This window comes from Patella vulgata, chromosome 2 (assembly GCF_932274485.2).
Source record: "Patella vulgata chromosome 2, xgPatVulg1.2, whole genome shotgun sequence".
Lineage (NCBI taxonomy): Eukaryota > Metazoa > Mollusca > Gastropoda > Patellidae > Patella > Patella vulgata.
In genome coordinates, this window is record NC_065880.2 from 31,780,825 (window position 1) to 31,801,069 (window position 20,245).

General features: G+C 31.0%; 1 protein-coding gene across 16 annotated transcripts in view; it reads left to right on the top strand.

Annotated features, from left to right (window-relative positions):
- The window catches only part of LOC126811858 (RNA binding protein fox-1 homolog 2), a 109,739-nt gene that overhangs the window by 72,763 nt on the left and 16,731 nt on the right, over positions 1 to 20,245 (top strand). For 12 of the 16 annotated variants that reach the window (XM_050537823.2, XM_050537835.2, XM_050537836.2 and 9 more), the window contains exons 2-4: positions 15,998 to 16,201; positions 16,465 to 16,614; positions 18,228 to 18,278. In XM_050537823.2, coding sequence (XP_050393780.1) covers positions 15,998 to 16,201; positions 16,465 to 16,614; positions 18,228 to 18,278 — 405 coding nt within the window. Of the gene's footprint in view, positions 1 to 12,500; positions 12,582 to 14,814; positions 15,323 to 15,997; positions 16,202 to 16,464; positions 16,615 to 18,227; positions 18,279 to 20,245 lie in introns of those variants that run through there. The other 4 variants (XM_050537826.2, XM_050537833.2, XM_050537825.2 and 1 more) reach the window with 4 other exon arrangements.

Sequence of the window (20,245 nt, forward strand, 5' to 3'; positions counted from 1 at the left end):
CACACAATGGTTATTCAAGTAAGCAGGGCTATTCAACAGTCAGATTTGGAGGCTAATTAATTTAGATGTTGTGTTTTTTTCAGTCTTTCTGCTGTCAATAGAGGCTATATTTTCTAATCAACTGGACAGCTTATTCGTTAATTATCAGTATGATATATATATATATAGTAAAATAATGATGTTGGATGATCTTCTGTTTTTCATAAATCATTATACTAATCAATACTCCTACACAATATATTATATGTTAATAAACTGACTAGGAAGAGGTGCATATTTGTTTATTGTTTAACAGTGGTGTGAAGTGGTGTCATGTTTACCTTGGAATGGAGTAAAACTTGAAAATACTGGTTTTCTTAATGAAGAGATTTAGTTAATGCAATGATTTGTATCGCAAAGCAAAATATTCTCTAGAATTATGATATGTCTTTTGAAAGTAATAAAGAAATGATAGTGACCAATGACCGAAACCTGCGGTATGATATATAAATGATATGTTTGTGGATAATTCAGATTAGATTTAGTAGTACCGCAGTCATTGTTTTTTTTTTTAAGGCAAGCAATCTCTCTTAATCGCCTGCCGTGCACCTGGATGTCGACCGTGGGGAGGTTTTTCTCCCTCCCCTTAAAATTAAAAATCACTCTCCTTTACAATGTCATGAGGGGGGGGGGGGGGGTATTATCATTTATGAAACCAGGAATGACACCCTTACACATGCATTTATTGACCTTCAGAACCATTTCCCATACACCCAACTAATCACTCTCCATAATATCAGATCACTCTCCTTAATTTCTAAATCACTCTTCTTATTGAAACTGAGAGAGGTATTTTAGGGAAGTGTTTTTTTCAATTTGTTGATTATGGGGAGCTTTTTTTGCCCCTACTCTAAAATACAAACAACAAGGTACCAGTATTAAAATATTATGTTCTTTATTTCAAGTTTGATTTTGTTTTGGATTTTTTTTTCTGAAATACAGTTATTTCCGTATTGACAGAGAGACAATAACAGAATTTTTCAACATGAAGTGTAAAACAAATTTTTAACAAATCTATCTTTATATTAATGCTAATTCTTTGATATCTTCATTATCTATAAGCCGTAGACACAGTTTTTGAGGATATTTGTCTGGCTAATTCAGATTATACTAGTAAGTCAAAACAGCAAACAAAAACTTCAAAGAAATTAGGAATTTGTGTAAAACCAAAAATCCTTGGATAGGGTAAACATTCTTGATTTTCTTTCAAGATAGAATCTTTGTATATTTTCGCTACTTATCTAGTTATTAACACCTAACTCAAGTAAAAAAGACCCACTTTTAACACTCCCAATATTCACATGTTGATTTTTGTTAATGGAAAGTTAACAAAAAATATCTTGCCCTTATAACACCTGATACTGTTACTTAGCCAAACATTTTATTGCCAAATTTTCGTATTTGTGTTGGCATTTTTACACTGAAGATCAACATAGAGATTATTGTTAGCACTGTCATTTCCAGCCAATTCAAAGATATTGTACCTTTTTTTTTTCTTTCTTTTTTTGATGTCCTACGATAGATTTATTGAACTAAGATTTGGTAGGACTGGTCACTTAAGGAATTTTAAACTTTTGGTTTCAAACACATTTTGGTCATATTTATTGAATTTTAAATTATTGTGATTCTTATGAAAGTTTGTGTTTGACTATCTTTTTTCAAGAAGCTACAATTCTGGATTTTTTTAAACATCCCTCTAAAAGGAAAATATGACAAAAATATGTCTTGTATTCTGGATATGCTCCAGATGTGTCTGGGAGACAAGGGCCTTGCAAGTATGATAATGAGATATTAACAAGTTAAGCTTAGCCTTGTCTAATCTCTGGAAATGCCATTTTACAGGATGTTCAGAGACCATAAGTGTCATTGCCAGACTTTTAACTCGGAATTAATAAGTTTTCTCAGGAACAATCATGCTTTTCATGAATATTTCAACATTACAATCAGGTATTATTTTCACGACATACAAGATATCTAATTCTATCTAGTATGTTGGATATTGAAATTAATAGTTGAGCAATTAATTATATTTGGCTGATGAGTTGTAATTCGTTACAATTGTTATATTGATGTCAGTCAATTGATTGAATTAATTACTACTGGAAATTAAAGAAATAATTTGTGTGTCAGTTTCATAATATTATAACCTTTAAGTTTAAAGATGTCAACTTTATACTTATTATTCCCCAGTAGTTGTTCTTATACCTAACATACTTTTGAATCGAGGCTTTTGTCAATACTCAAAAGTAATTCTAAATATAATCTAGATATTTGACAGATATTGGCTAACAGTTATTTGAACCACAGTAAGAACACATGATGCCAATCTTTAACTTCTTGAATCCTGAAAGAGTCTTGAGTAGACTTATTCTTTGAAAAATATCTGATAAATGTTTTAATTAATTGTGAAACTTCTGTTACTGTTTGTATATTTCCTTGCCACCTGCTACACAAAAACATACCCAGTACTGATTTTTTCATGGAGGAACTAAATAACCATTTTTCAACAATATTCTCAAGCATTTTTGTTACCATTTAACTGTTCGATTGAATACTGTTGATTTAATACATTTGGTTAATTCTGTGGAAAATTACTTCATGGCGGATACAAAAGTACTGTAACAACAGTGTAATCTGTGAAATTTCTCTCTAAGTCTGTAATTTCATTTGGTTAATTCCATGGAAATAGGTATTTTGTAGTATGTTTACTGTCATATTTTATCAGTTTATTAGTTAAAGTTAAATACCCTGGACTACATGTAACCTTGCTGTATTTATTGATTTTTCTAAGCTTCTGGTTGATCTCATGTTATAATGATGTAATTAGTCCACAAGGGTTATAAATGGCCAGTTATTGTTGCCTTGTTTTATGTTAGAGTAGATTTGAATATACAGCCCAAATTATAACAGGATATCACCAGATTTTATATTTAAATAACCCTTGAACTGATATTGGGTAGAATTATTTTGCTACACTGATGCATCTAGATTGATAATGCCATCTATTAAATCTTAGGGTGTTGGGTAACTGAATGTTGTGTAGTGTTGCATTCCAGAACTACTCGCATCAGTCATTTGATTTATCCATCAAGGGTTCAATCCCAATCCCATGGAGTGAGGCTGCTAGCCTAATCAGTTATGGTTTTCTTGTTATTTAGTTTAAATTCTTTTAACTCCGCTATGCCCGATTTTTGATAAATTCAAAATGTCAATGATCTCCCAACCTTCGGTAACACATGATTTTGTCTGCTAAGGTATAAATTACAAATTGAGTTCAGAAAAATATAGCAAGACTTCTGGTACATGTATCTTTAAATGTTTAAAGGTCTCATGGCAGTTAAATAATCAATACACATTAGAGACTGGGAGATATTTAGACATACACAGCAATGTAATACTGTTCTGAAAAATCAATATCCTTTAGTCTACATCCCAGCACAAATGTAGTTAGATGGGAATAATGCTCTCTATCTTACCAACCATCTCCAAATATAACATGTTGTTCACGCTTTAATTACTTTAAACCAAAATACTTTGTTAGACCAAAATGATAAAATGATGTCTTCAAATCATAACCTGCACATTTTGGCTATTATTTAAAACACAGCAATTTACCATAAATCATTTTCAGAGAGATATCAACAAAATAATAGTATTAGTGTTGGTAAACTCTGTTTATTATTATCTGTTCATTAGGCATCTTGATATATCCAAAAAAATTCCTGTTATCAGGAAAATATTCAAATCATCGAAATCTTGTAGGACTACAATAGTGTGTACATTGATGTTCCTCATTTTGACGCACAAATGGTATCGCCAAATCAGAATAATCAAACATCATATTCCCCAACCTTCACCTCATTTTTTTAGAACTTAAAATTTAAGTACAAAACTTATCTAATAATATAGCTAAGGTAAGATGCTGGCTCACTCACCAGGAGGTATGGGGTTCGCTCCCAGCATTGGTTTACCTTTATATCTTGAAAATTTAGATGTATTTTTTCATTGTCTCAGCTTTCTGTGATTTGACATGTAGACACAAGTGTAAACCGATCTGGAAGGAGTGGTAGATTTTAACAGGATATTCAATAAATGCAGTTCAAAGGTTGATGTTGGAAGGCCACCTGCTTGAATCTATATTGAGTCTTTGTTGTCTTGTTGTCAGAAACATTTATTTGGAAAGGGTTTTAGCACCTGCAACTGCTACAACAATGCGAACCTTAATCAAGACAATAAAAAAAAAAGCATTTTGGAAGGAGTGTTGTGATTTTCAAATTAAATGTTTTCTTTTCTGGAGGGACAATGTCAGTTATTTAAGATTGTTTCACCTCAAACTTTGGCTGATCAGAGGTAATTCAACTTTGGATTATTTATCAGCATTTGAATGAATGTATGTGAATGGATCTTTTTAGGAATGTGAGAAGAAAGTACTGTAATAACTTAGTTGTTGTGGAGTATGTTATCTGGGAGCGCAGTGGTATTCCTTTTTATAAGCCCACATTTTCATGTGGACGTAGATTGTCCACAATTTGTTTGTGGACACTGTACAGGTCATAATTTTTATTCAGTTTTGACGAAACCTAAAATATAGGTTTATCTCAAAAAGGTCTTGGTTCCTTTTGATATTATTAGCATGTATCGACTGTAACTTCGTGGATTATGGCCTGTACGAAAAAATCAATTTTTATCCAATTTTGATGAAACTTAAAATGTATGGTTTTAACCCAAAGATCTTGGATTCCTTGTGCCATATGCAAACACCGGACTGTAACTTCCTGGATTATGGCCCTTGATTGTACAAAACATCATGTTTTTAGCTGGTGGTCCCTCTAGAGGTCACAATTTTATTCTGATTTTAAAAACCATTTAAATATATCACTGTTACACCGTAATGATAGATGACTTTGAATTTCGTAAAAATCGGACTGAAATTGCCTGACAAAAAGGCTGCTCCTTGTACGCAAATAGTGTTAAAGTATGTAATATCAAGGTTGTGGACCCTCTAGAGATCATAATTTTGATCCGATATTGCTGAAACTTAAGATATGTGTTTATATCCCAAAGATCTTGTTTTTTTTTTCAATATTCACGCATATCGGACAATAACTTCCCAGATTATGACCCCTAATGCACAAAATAATCTAGATTTTAGCTTATGAACCCTCTAAGAGGTCACAAATTTTAAACGATTTTAAAAATCATTTAAATATATCACCATTACACCCTATTGAAGGTACAGTTAGAATTTCGAAACTGCCCGACAAAATGGCTGATTTTGATGGAACTTAAACTATATGTTTATATCCCAAAGATCTTGATTCCTTTCAATAACTTCCTGGATTATGGCCTCTGATTGTCCCATCTCTTGCAAAATGTAAGCGTATCTTGCATGGCAACAGCTTGTTCCATTTACAGTTTTGTGTAGGGATATTTTTCGAATGGGAAACAATGAAAAACTGAAAGAAAAGCAAATAGATCAGCAGTTGAATGATTACAATTACATGCTACATTATTAGAAAGCTAAATCTTTAAAATTTTCATTACGAGGAGTATTTCAGATTTAGCTTGATTATCTCTTTACTATAATACAAAACTTACATTTGGTGGGTGAATAAACACACATTTAACATCTTGTGCAAACACTGTTAGCCTACACTTTAATACTTTGGTGCCAAATGGTTTGTGAGGTAGAAAAAAAGTAGAATTGAAGAATGAGAATTAATATGGTACACATCTTTTATTTAAAGTATTTCTGAGATGAGCATTTAAAAAAACAATACTAGGTCTGAAGTAGCCGGTTGCTGTAAATTATTGCCACTTGATAATTTTCTTTAGATTTTTTCAACTAAATGAAGAGACCGTGCAATGATTTTTTCCTTCCAAATCAGACAATTCTCCATCCAATTAGGCAATTTTCCTTCCAAATAAAGAAAAAAACTTGGATTATAAATGAACGAAGGAAGTCACAGGCTAGAAACTTCTTTAAGTACATGGGCTCAATATATGTATGGAAAAGGGAGAACAGGATTTTTATTCTTACTTGAGTTGTCAAAATTTATTCCACTTTTAATCCCAACAATCTTACAGTTTGCATCATGGTCTCTGAATTAAAATTGGAAGGTCTAGAGCACAAGTGATCTATCAACCAACTAAAATGGTTGGTAATTAGATCACTTGTGCTCTAGACCCTCCAATTGTGGCTAGTATTCTACCAAAAACTCTTTGCATCAAAACACAAACAACACAGGAAAGAATAAGTGAAATAATTTAAAGCAAGCCAAAAACCTGGAGGCAACTTACATGAGGAGTGTGACACAATGCAAAAACAAGAAGTAGGTGTCAAGATGCAAATATCAAGCTGGAAATAACTATCCAAGAAATTCACAAATATTTTGAATAGATTGTTGTATGTTTGATAACTGCAGTTCGTGAAGAATAGAGAGTAGGGTCGAAAAAAAGGATATCTCCAATCAAATAGATTGAAGGAGCCAACTTTTCTTTTAAAAGTAGTGAGGTGGAAATACTGCATATAAACAATAGGTTTGTGTTAGGTTAGAATGGTGGCGGCACTTTCTGGTTATGGAATCCTTGAGATGCATTTAGAAGATGAAAGTGTAAGCTTATGGAAACAACAATCTGAAGATGCCATACATAACATACATCTATAAAATGTTTCAAAGATGATCTTGCATACCATGGCATAATATTCTTATGAATCTTGACAGTATTATTAATTACTATAATAGTATAATGGAATCTGATTCAACTCCATTAACCTTATGAATTAATAATTATGCATGTACACTCCACCTTTTAATGACAGTTACTATTAAACCATCATTTTTAAGCTTATGACTTGACAGATATTCTATTGGGTTTTTTTTAGCATCTTGTGAAATTACAGGGAAATACATGTAAATATTCAGAAATATTTATATTTGTTGTTCAAGAAACAACAGTTCTCTATGGATTTGTTTACATGACCCCACTGATCAACAACATAGTTATCCATGCTTTTATTTAAATAATTTAGTTTCTATGGTAACCACATAGTTGACCCATGGTCAGTCTGTGTAACCCTATACCAAATGGTTGAAAGAGATGAAAAATTATCAACAATGACAGATGCTGTGTGGTAATTAGATTAATGACTGGCAGAGACTGTTTTAATTAGTCCACCATGTGGTCTAACATAGTCACATGGTAGTCATGTGACATAACATGTCTCTTGGGGGTGTGGTTTTATAGCTCCTGTATAACAAAGACATTTATTTTGAGGGAGGCAGTAAGCTCATTTCATTTTGTCTTGAAACATAAATCACTTAGTTTGATACCAACCAAAGTCTTTAATAACAAATAATTTTGATATAAATAATTCACCCATAATTGTTTTAAAAAAATGAAATATAAATTATCAAAGAGCCAAGAACTTTTCATTTCCTGAGAAAGGGGAAATATTATTAGAATCAGCACTTTTTGAATAGACAGTCCAGGCCACCCTTTCCAATGATTTGATTGCGAATTGATGTAGGCAATAAGGAAATCTGCTACACATCCTATTCTTTTCACAACTTGGATAATTTTGTTTTGCTTGAATTTTTAAATATTTTTTGCATAATTAATGTTGTAGAAATGAAATTGAGTTTACTTAACCCTCAATAAAAATAGAGAAGTAATACTTTGTTTATTGATAGTCTGTGTGACTGTGATATAATATAATTGTTTGTTAGTTACATTTATCGCTTTATTGATTATCCAATTAAAGCAGGTCAATATTTTCTATTAATATCATATAAATGAATTATTTATTTACTTTTATTGATTAGTAATAATTACATTAGTCTTGTGAAAATCTCATTTACTAATTATATGTGATAATTCAAAGGAACTGTATACATGTTAGACTCGCAATCTGTACAAATCTTCTGATACCATATAGCAAGAAAAGGTTATTACATTTTCATTACAATCCATATAAACAGTAATATTTTCAGGTCGATCATTGTCACGAAAGAACAATGTATGATATCCAGTTCAATCAAACTTATTTTAAGTGTAATTATCGGCATAATATTAAAAGGGATACAACTCTATTTATTAACCATTTCATATTTTAAATAAAATTTTAAATGCTTTACAGAATAATTTTATTTGTTCAGTTAATATGTGAATATTGCTCGAATCTTAAAGATGGGTTCCCAGAAAAGTATTTATCGGGTGGTTATTTCCAATAAAAGTATGGCAATTTTGGTATATATGGAAAGTAGAGATATCCAATCTTACTAGAAAAATACTGGATTCCCCGAAAAACATTCATGGAGCGTATACAGGACAAAAATGTAAGGGTTCCCCCTAATCAACAGCCCGTCGATTAGGAACTTCAGCACGCGTGATTGCAAAGGTCACGAGCTACCATTGAGCGCTTGATGTACAAGTTGATAAACTTTATGAAGAGTTAGACATACAATACTTTCTGAGATAAAAATGACGGAAAAAGACGCGGGTAGTGGATAATCCGAGAATTTAATTAGGATTCGATATTTGTAATAAATAGTAAGCGATTAAAGACAACATCGTCTTATGTATGCAATGAATTCTTCTCTGACTCCCAAGACGTGACGTAAACATGACCTGGTTTGATCAAATTTTAAGAGCAGGGCATTCCTTCGCAATTACAATGTTTCAGAAGGATTTGAAGCATAATTATGACAAATTAATTAGTTTGAATATGTTTTTGGTCCATATATACCATTAAATCACCAAGTTTTGTACGCAGGAACCCATCTTTAAAAGTCTGAGACCATGTAAACTGAAGTTCTCAATGGTCATGATTCTGATGTTATTTGAACAGCTATGAGAAAGGAAACAGTAGAATAGCAGACATCATGGATCTTACAGGTTATTCATCAATTTACTCTGTCTAGACCAAAATAGATTCCATTTAGAAATATATGGACATTATGAATAGATAGACTATTTGCTAAATATATTATATTGAATTTACAATAGATCAAATTTCTAGATATTTCACAAATTTAATTATTTGAGAAAATTGTTACCCCAGACAAAGAGTATATTCTCTATTTCCTTTTTAGGTTGCAGGACAACTGTGTCGTAATTTGAGATACCAGACCCTTTACTTTTCTGATCATATTTTATTATTAGAATTTGCTTATAACAAATTCAAGGTTCGCAGTTCGCACACTCCTTGAAACTCCTGGAAAAATGAAAATGTGATAACAAGATTACTCCTTGAAACTCGTGGAAAATTAACATTTGTGGTTTTGCTATATATTATAAGATATAAAACTAATAGTCATCGAATGTTTGTTCAAAAGTTCACGAGTTCATGGTTGTAGTGTAAATACTAAATATTCTCCAAGTGTAAAAAAAAGGCATTATGATGTAGAATTCTATACAGAGACTCCTGGAATCTGGTAAATAACTCCTGGAATTTTCAAGTGTTTTGAGTTGTGCACACCCAGGAATTGAGTGTTACCATAGTCATATTCCAATAGTTTGACTTGATATAAAATTCTGTACTAGAAATTTAATCATTTTTTTTTATAAATTCAGTAATAATAGTATAATGTATATCAATACCTGCATGAGTTCTGTGATATAACAATCAATTTACAAACCTGGTCAATAAATATTGTCTACTTCCTCATAAATGAGAAATTTATATTTATGGAAATACATGTATTAGTAACACACTACAATGAAGTGTTTTGACAGATAAATATCTAAGTGATCCAATTTGACCTAAACAAAAGAGTGTAGGGCATATAATTAAATTGTAACACAAATAAACATGTACATGTACCCTTACGATGATGAGTTAAATGTTTATTGTATTATCCGTGAATTTATGCATTGAATTACATTCAGTATTTAACACTTCAAATGATTAGTGTTTGATAAGACAGTTACTTTACCTTTTGGAGTAATTTAACTTATAAAAGGTTGTTTTGTAATTTAGTCCTAATGCAAGCTTGCTTAAATTCATTTGACAATCAAATCACAAATTTGATTCCACAGTGAGAAATACACAAATTTAGAATCTTGGATATTGATTAATTGAAGTAAATTGTGTATTATAGAATTGATGCAAAGTTCATCACTGTTTATAATTAGTGATAGTAGTTGATTTAGTAGTTAATACACACTAAATATTTATACACTTATTTCATGTGGATAGAAAATTCATAGATAATTAGGAATTAAACATATTGATAGTCCCATATTATCATTTTGAATTGAAAAATAATTTTTATGTGGATGAAGAAATTCATAAGTTTATAATATTTGAAGGATTTTAATATTAGATAATTTGATGAGAAGAAAACAAGTTTGATTTCAAAATTAAATGATTGTATTATAAATATTAAATTGAAATGTGCTAAAAAATATGAGTAGTAAAGTTTTTGAGATCCCACCCCGTCTCAAAAAATTAATCCAAAAACCTTCAATTTTAATAGTGTAGTATATTATTAGTTAAAAGTTAACCCAAAAGATAATAAGATCAATTAAGTGACAATAATTTCCTGTTTAAAGTTTAGTTTATTGTAACTCCCAAATTGTATGTTATGTGTATGGTTTGTTGATTAGTTTGATGATTAGAGCAATAAAGAAGGGCTTTGAGGAGGTGTTAGTAAGAAGGAAATGCATTGTGTAACCTTTGTTTATTAAAATGGCACTTTATAAACATCTGGGACAGATTAATTGATCTGTTATCTTATATAAAGATTGGGTTTCAGTGTTCCATATTTCATTCTGGTTAGAATCTTGTTCTGTCCTGGAAGTGTTCTGTTATGTGATATAGTTTGTTTGGATCTTATAGCTGACAAAAGGCAAATTTATAAATTTGATTTGCTACTGACAATTTATAAGGTTTAAGAATACATTTTGAAAGTAAAAAGTTGTTGAATTGACAGAATGGAGCCGCAAGCTATGTATGAGTCCTACCCTGCCCAGTATCCTCATGTATTTCCACAAGTTCCTGCAGGTTTTGATCAGATGCAAGAACTGGCGTACGCTCAGCAAATGTCTCAGGTCGGTTTTCTATGTACCTAAAAATTTACAGTTATGCATTTACTAACACAAATCATTTCTTAACTCTTGATAAATTTGTAAATTGTTTTTGATGCAAAACAAATTTTTATCAACTGCCCTCTTAAATAAATGAATTGTAATTTGTTTTACATTGTGTGAAATACGGAATATCACAATTTTACAATAACATGGATTAGAAATTAAGCCCCATACAGGGTTATACTTATCTAATGTAATGTGGGATATTTAATCAAGATTCCTATATATTCTCGCTCATCATTGGGAAGATATTTGAAGTCACTATAAACAACATCAAGGAGATTAAGCCAGCTTTTGTCTAGTCTATTCTGATTCACTGTTCATAAAATATTAATATTCTAATACAGTTATTCTTGGTGATGTGTGATGTATTCATCCACCACATGTCGTGAGTCGTCTTTCCAATTATAAAAATACCAAGAAAATCCAAGCCAAGATGTCAGGATAGGCATCTAATATTCATTACTACTAGACTAAGTTGAATGTTCAGACTTACTAATAATATATTGTTCAGACAACAAAATTAAGTTGGTTTAATTCCCTAGTCTTAAATAAGCCAGTATGTGGGTCTCACAAGTATCTGATGTAAAATAGGACCTTATTTTGAATTAATTTGTTTCACTGGCAAAGGAAAAGTTCTGATTTGCAATTGGTAGTTTAAGAATTATAAGTGGAACAGTCCAAATCAAGCAGTTCCGCGTTATTGGTTATTTCCTTTATCGATATCCATCTCTTCATCATCCAGTCCAATTTAACCAGAGCTATAGATTGGAACACCAGGGGCTAACATTGATTATGAATAATGAATGTTTTGACATGCTTGTAGCCTGGCAGTGTTCAACCCCTGAACTTTAACTGTCAGAATATCTAGTTCATTGTTTTTAGTGGGCTTTATATGGTGATTTAGTCATTGTTAGACATTTTATAACAACTGTGAATATAGGTTACGTTTTATGCAAAGAGTTGGATTGTGATATTGGATTGATAGAGGTTACTTATTCTGGGACTTGAATTATTCGGATTAAATGGCAGAGTCTTGGATTAAATTCAGTGCTCTAATGTGATATTGATTGGAATCAAAACCCTGACAAACATTTTAAAGTTTAATCTCTGTATATGTGATATTTAATTTTACTTGATCAGCCAGCTAGGCAGTAAATTATTTTGTTAATTTAAGCCTGCCAAATCTAGACATTGGTTTATTCAGAATGTCATTACGCTGTTATTAAAAACAATCTCTGAGGATTCAATTAATCAGGAATTAAGCTGATTGCTTTTGTTTCATCCCTGAACGAAACCAGAAGATTTATTTATTAACGAGTTAGAGATACATGACATTAAGTGAAATGCCAGTCCATCCACTTCAGTATAGCCTGGCAAGGATGGGAATATTTGCTCTGGAGAAAGGTATTCAGGTCAGTTTGGAGGAGCGTAAAGGATTACCCATGGTAGGTTTTCTTAATATCTTTAATCTATTAGTGGAAAAATTTGGTGTATATATCTTTATGGTAACCTGACAAGAGACATCTCTTTCTATCATTAACGTTCTAGATAATTATTATGGGGAGGGGGGTAGGTGCACTCTAATGCTGTAGATCATTATGCCTCTTTGATCCTGAGTTTGAATATAACAAGAAGTAGGATTGCCTTAACCCCATGGGGTTTCCTTGGTGTTACGGTTTTCCTCTGTGTATTGAAGGGATTTAAATGATGCTACTGTTGTGTTGTTGGATTTGAAACCAAATTGATCTATCACGTAAGTTGTAGATTTTGCATGCTACATTAACTTTACCTTTGAAATAAAGTATCTAATCCAAGAAATTCTGATGAGAAAAATGGTTGTTCATATGTTTTTTATCTGCGAATTACAGAATTAAGTGTCTGATGCTTAATTTGTGTTTAATGAAGCTTTGAAAGGTCGTCATTATTATAAATTATTTTCCTGAATTGTATTCTAATTGTAGTTATTCTTTTGGCAAGAGATGAGATTTTTTTTAGTAAATTGTTATAAATTAGACATGGTGCATGGATACATGTAATGGAATTCAATACTTAATAATTATACGATTGCATATGGAATATAATTACTGCTTATTACTGAGTGACATTTTGACTAGGCTTTCATAAAATATGAAATATTACAAGACAGTATATAAGTGTAAATAATAATACATGGTTATTAAGAAGGTAAGATTGTTACATACATACATGTATTACATGTGCATATTTTCCTTCTGTTCTTCATATTTGATCTATGATATTACAGCAGTTGATTTTGTTATAAAAAATCTTAATAATTTGCATTATTCTGTTGAATACAATGCAAAACAGAATCCAGAATCTTTGTTTTGTAGTTTTAGTAGGGATAGAAATACTACTATTGCAATGTAACTAATAGAGTAACTCAATTGTTAAATGTAACACTAACAGTCCTTGCTTTACATATTGGTGCTATTATTAGTCTACACATATTGTCAATTTACCAGTTTTGCATATACTACATATTGTTACATGTTTTTGCCAATTAGGTTACATAGGGAAGAGTGTTTGACATTTAGAATTGTAATGTTTTGTGGTATTGCTTGCAGGCAATTCATTATTACACTTCATTATGTTCCTGCATTTTTTTTGTCATTTGAAACCATATTTCTGTATACAAAAAAGTGAATTGTTGTAATTGAAACAATAATAAGTTGTTAAAGAAATAACCAATTTTCTCCAAAATTAAAGAAAGTAGCCTTAATAACTATTGTTGCTCCGGGATCAAACTCACAAACCAGATCTCAGACAATGGCTTGCTGCTTGTTGGTAGACTGGTTGCTTTGCAAAATTGTAACATACTTGTGATTACCAAATATTTATATGACCACATGACAATCACTAATGCTAACTGTAAAATGTCATTGCCATTAAATATGATATTTGGCTTCAATAATTCAGTAGTATTACTACTGGTAATTGTAGGCAGATTCATGATGATAAAATTTATGTTAATAAGTAAATTAGACTGAAAATTGTGACTCATTAAAAGTGTATATAAGTGGCTAAACATTGATAGGGTTATTACAAAATAAACACAGATGTAAACCATATATTATTTGAAGCAGTAGCACTGAAACATTTATTTATGACTGACTTTGACTTATTTTTTATAAAAAAAAATCCAATAATTTGTATTTGATGGGTAGAACTTCTGTTAGATCCCTCTTAATTTGCAAAACTGGAAGGATGTTTTGGATTTCTCCTCATGGTTGTGGCACTGATAAATATGTTGCAGTTAAATAAAATAACTTTTGTACTTTATTTTATAAGTGTTTTTATCAAAAAAGTAGCATCAAGCCCTTGATCATAAATTACCATTTGAAGGTGTTGTACATGATTTGAACTTTTTGTTCATCAGTACCAGTCTATTAAACTTTAAAGGAATCAATCAACCCAAAAAAGTAATTATTGACTTTTTTTGTGAAATATCAATAAACGTAGTAGTTTGTTAAATTCAGTTGTTTTACTGTAAAAGTTTTCATTATCAGAAAAAGTAGAACCCTCATGTATATTAAATACAATGACATTTCGAAAATTGCTGAAACTTTAGGGTAATAATTACAGATAATTGATCTTGTTAATTAAGGCATTGTATGAGAAGAGTTTAAGGGGTAGAAGTCAGCCTGCTGTTCATTACCAAGCTAGGGACAGTTGTTCACACATTGGTACAAAAACATGACCAGATGGTTTACCTATTATTGTTCAGTGATATGTCCTATGTTGTGTTAGCAATCTTAAACTTCTCACTGATTTCAAAGAGTAGTTTGGATTAATTTCAATCTTGTAAAACAAGGAATTTGAAAATCAGCAGCACTTTGAGAGAATAAAACCCCTGTAAATATTTTAGTAACCAGTATGTGACTTAGGAACTAGAGGACTGATCAAGGATATCTGTAATTTTTTGTGTCTTAGATTCTGAAGTTTTGGATACATATCTGGTTTAAAATTTTGCCCATATTTAACCTGGGTTTAAGAGGTTCAGTTCTTGTTTTTTTTGTAACATTGTCTATCTCCATTTTGAATTGTGATAAACAAAGCCAGTTGTGTGTAATAAGATAATTCGTAGTGCTATTCTTTATCCAGGAGTGAGTTTGTTGATATTAGCTTGGAATTATATCAATTTTATATGACAGAATTTCCCATGTGGGTGAGTTAGTATCCATCTTCTAGATTCTGGTTTGAGTTTCTTCTCTCCAGGGTGGACAGGAAATTTTCAAGCCTTGATTTATTTGATCAGGATTTTCGAGCTTCTGACAAGAATATTGATTTTATTAGCTGAGTTCCAACAACCTCAAACAAGTGTAGATCATTCTACTCATACTCATATATTGTATTTATTGTAAAACCATTAAAAGTTTGATAATTCTTTTTGATAATACTTTATTTGATACAATTGAAAATTTTCATATTTAACTTATATACATGTACTTGTTTCAATTATTTTCTTTGCAATTTTGAAAGGAAATGACCAAATTGAGAGCAAATAGTGGTTTCATGCTAATAATATTAACAAAGTTTGCTTGCCCCAGTTATGTGGTACCAACATTATCTGTACACTCTTCAGTACAAAACCAATATTTTGAAATCCATGTAGGCCTTTCAAGTCCTTCTACTACATTTAGTTCTTAATGTATTTGGGTCGCATTTTAAACATATCCCAGTATGTGTATTATGATGGACTGAAGAAGTGTGCTAATAATAAAGCAGTAACTTTATTTACAGTCATGTCTGTGCTAATAACCAGTCGATGGACTATCTGTAATGAATTGTATATTTTTTCTTTTGAAATTGTAAATTTATGAGTTTTATTTTATCTTTTAAGCACATGGTGCAGAATCAGATGACCCCAACCTACACATTTCCACAGCCTGGCTTGGAAGAATATCACCACCAGGTGGCCTCACAAGCAACAACGACAACAGTTGATACCACACAGAACCCTATCTACGCTACGCCTGCTGCCATGCCTGTAGCGCCACCCAGTGGAGCTGTTGAGCAGCAGACGGTAAGACCAAGACCAGTACATGTACGTTTTAACTTTCAAACAAAAAACTAGATGTGGTTGTGGTTTTCAATTCTTTTTCATTTCAGTATGATAGGCACTTTCAATTCATATGATGTAGTCCTAGGGTAACATACAGTAGGTTCTACTGATTCCTTACTGATTTTTTTATTCTAAAGATGGCTTTTAGTTCAAATTCCAGATTAATAGCAAATACTCCACCCAACAGTGTTGAAAATATAATCATAATGAAATTTAATTGGTAGAACTTCTTTTGTGTTTTTCAGCAAACCGAAGTTGCAGAGGGAGAAACAAATGTTCAGAGTCCTTCACCAGCTGGAACTCAAGCTTCAAACAGTGGTCCTAAACGACTTCATATATCCAATATACCATTCAGATTTAGAGAAGCAGATTTACGACAATTACTGGGGGTAGAAGTAATAAAATATTTTACCCTCCTTAGTTTAAACTTTACCTTGACGATTCACATCAGTTTCAAAATTATTTTCTACCCTAAAATCACTCTAAAATGGTAGTGTACTGACAAACTTTGGCTCTTACGTGGTACAAACTGAAATATTGGCATAGCTGTGGAACTCTGCCATGACATCAGATCCACTGATATTGGCCTCATATAAAAATAACAATCTGGTTATTTACTGAAACTGATGAGTTTAGTCAAAAATTTAGTAACCTGTAGTTTTTATATTTTGTTTATTTGTGTTATTTAGAAATCCCAATCCTATACTAACATGTAGTTGTTTTTACCCTTGTATCATAGAACAGTTATTAACAAATTATTTATCAACAATTACATTACAAATCTTAGTACTGTAATGATAAAGATTATCATAACAAACGCTTCAGGATGTGTTTCCCTCGAGATTAATAGTTTCATCTATTCGAACCTGAAGGCTAATGTAGATGTCTTGGAAAAAAGAAATTCTAGACTAAATCCATGTAAATGATGTATTAGTCATGGTGGTCAAATAAAAAATGACTATTATTTCATTAGCCACATACTTTCCAGAGGATTTAAATATCGCAAAAGAATTGTTATGTTATATAGATACAATGTCAAATCTTGAAGGAACATTTTCTATTATATGATAATATTTTTGTTGGCAGTATGTCTCTAATGATTTAAATCGGTATTTTAACCAGAAGACCAAGACTTGTGATTTAATTGCTTCTGAATTTGTATCAATGATTCATTCAGAACATGTCTAGGAAACTAACTCCAATGATACTAATCAGGACCATTGTCTGCAGATGGATATAGTGTGAGTCATCAGGACTCATTGAATATTTCAATAACCAGAAATATAATATGGCATATGGCATAACATAGTAAACATCATATTGTCTTCATACTATTTGAAAACTGAAATTTGCGGATTTTAAAAAGCTGCATGTACTTCAATTCAATATTTCCCCATGGTAGTTTAGATGTAATACTCATAAAGTGGTTACAGTCCCAAATTCTCAAATTTGTGTTTTCCACGATTTTTCGGGAAACGCGGAGTTCACGAAATCTTATTTCAACAATGTACCCTTGAGATAAAGATGCGCTAATTAAGCGAAGAAATTCAACCCTCTTGAGTGGAAAGCTGGCTTCGTGATACCAGATGATGATATTGATTTTTCACATCCTTTGTGTAGTTACTTCATGTCAATGTTCATGATTTTTAATTTGATAGTTCTAAGGTCTTGTTCTACAAGCAGACTTGTATTGATAAGAGTATCGCATGTATACAGTCAATGATCTCTTGCTCACATACATTTGTAACTGGAAACCACATCAGATATAAAAGAATAAAAAATCTTGTACACTAATGATTTTATCCAATTACAATTTTATTATGATGATGTTCAAACTGAATAAACTATTGTCCAGCATTTAAAATATCTGTTACAGACAGCCTTATATTGTCACAAGCTTAAACAATTTGTTTTCTTTTTTTTATTGTTCTGCTTGTCCAGTGTACGATTTTATTAATATATTAGATTTTGATTGCAGTATTTTGATTAGATGGATTTCTATTTTCAGTTTGGTACAATTTTAGATGTAGAAATTATATTTAACGAACGAGGGTCTAAGGTATGTTTATTGTTTATTTCTATCCGAAAAATCATTGACATCTGACTGGGATTAGTTGGGTTTGAAGAACAAATTAAATACTTTTATTTGGTAATGCAGGAGACCAAACATGGCTATTCATGTGTAGAAAAAAAATTCTGGCATCTTTTTGTGATCATCCCAGTCAGGTTAATGTAAGAATCTTAATAACGGAGTCTTCTGTGTAATTACAAAATTAATTTATTTAAAAACTGACAATAGGCAAAGTTGGTCTTTACTTTGTGGTTTATATTGTAAGTAATTGAGAAGAAGACTCTGTTCTAAGGATAATGTTTCATACTACTTGACATTAGACAAAAAAAAAGAAACATTATTTCATATATATATATATTCTGAAAAAATTTATTTGAAAGTTTTGTTTTGAAACATTATCCTTTATGATTATGTATTTTATGATCATATTTCTTATCAAATGGTAATATTTTTATAATAATTTCTATTGCAATTGAAAATAAAATTGGAAGAAATTGGCACAAATTTGTAAATTCTTTTATATTTAAAAACACTTTCATCGATTTGTCTTGAGAGATGAAGATGATTAATTTCAGGTTTTCTAGCAGCTTCTTACATTTCATTGTAATACGTTTTGCGAAATGTCTCTTGTGTGTACTCATCAATTTCTCACAATAGACAGAAATGATGAAGCCAGTTCTACTACCAAATCTAATTAGCAAATGGTCATTATTGTGCTTCGTTCGTGCCCTGAGCTAAAACATGTTTCTGACATTTTTAAAGCACTATTTTATTATTCAGTCTGCCTTATAACCAAAATCTAATCAGACTAATTCAATATTTTTTAGCTGCCATTCCCTTAGAGCTTATTTTTGAAATATATCACTGAAGGCAATTGATCATTTGTGATTTTTGTTGCCCAAATATGTAATAGTAGTCTCACTTGCCGAATTACACATAATTAAAGAACATCTTGATTCTAAATTTAGCTACTGCAAATAAATTATACGTTTTATGCAAATCTTTGGTAAATAATTTGGAATATTAGTAATATTACCAACTTTTAATGGCCACTAATCTTTTAGGGTTGACCCATACAAAGAACTCTGACAATTCTAATCCTCAAATACAAGACTGTTTTATTGCATAATAGTGACCGAAGCATTGGAATTGAAGAGGAATAGAATAGAATAGAAGTATACTTTTATTTGTGTCAATTTCTTCCATAAGATATCTGAGACTGAAATTAATTGTGTTTGTATACATGAATTGAAACTTGGTAATAATTTGTTGCTGAAAGTTGTTCGTGATGTTATTATGTTGTCCATTGTCTCTTAGATTCATGATTATCATAGTAGATGTCCGTATTCATGACAAAGCACAAATTCAAACTGCATGAGCTGCATTAAAATTGCATAATACTTATGATTTTATTTTCTACAACCCATGTTACGTTAAGTCAGTCAAATCTGTCATCATAAGTTGTGAGGTTGTGATAAACCTTGCAAAATGTGTTCCAAAATTACTAATTGAGCTTCTTTTTTCAAAGCATTTCTTCAGATGAAATTAGATAGGTTAGATATATTTCATATCATAAGGGACTTCATTAAATTAGAAATAAGATTTTCTTTATTTCCCCATACCTCAATTTATATGATTTTACTATCTTCGAAATTACTTTAATTTTGTCCTGCATGATTAAAAAACAAGAAGGTCCCAGTTGTTTTGCATATTTTTTTAAGCGTTATCAATGTTTAAATTTTAGTATGAACAAAATTAGTAACTGTTGCATTAAGCCATATCACGAACAACTTTCAGTCAAAAACACAACAAAGCCGGTGAATATATGGATTAGTAACGTTTTTTTATAGATTTAATTTGTACCAAGATATTTTAAAGGCAAATTGAATAATTAATTGGATTCAGTTATCAAATAATTTAAAGAACTTTTTAAAATATTTTGCTTGAATGGATGA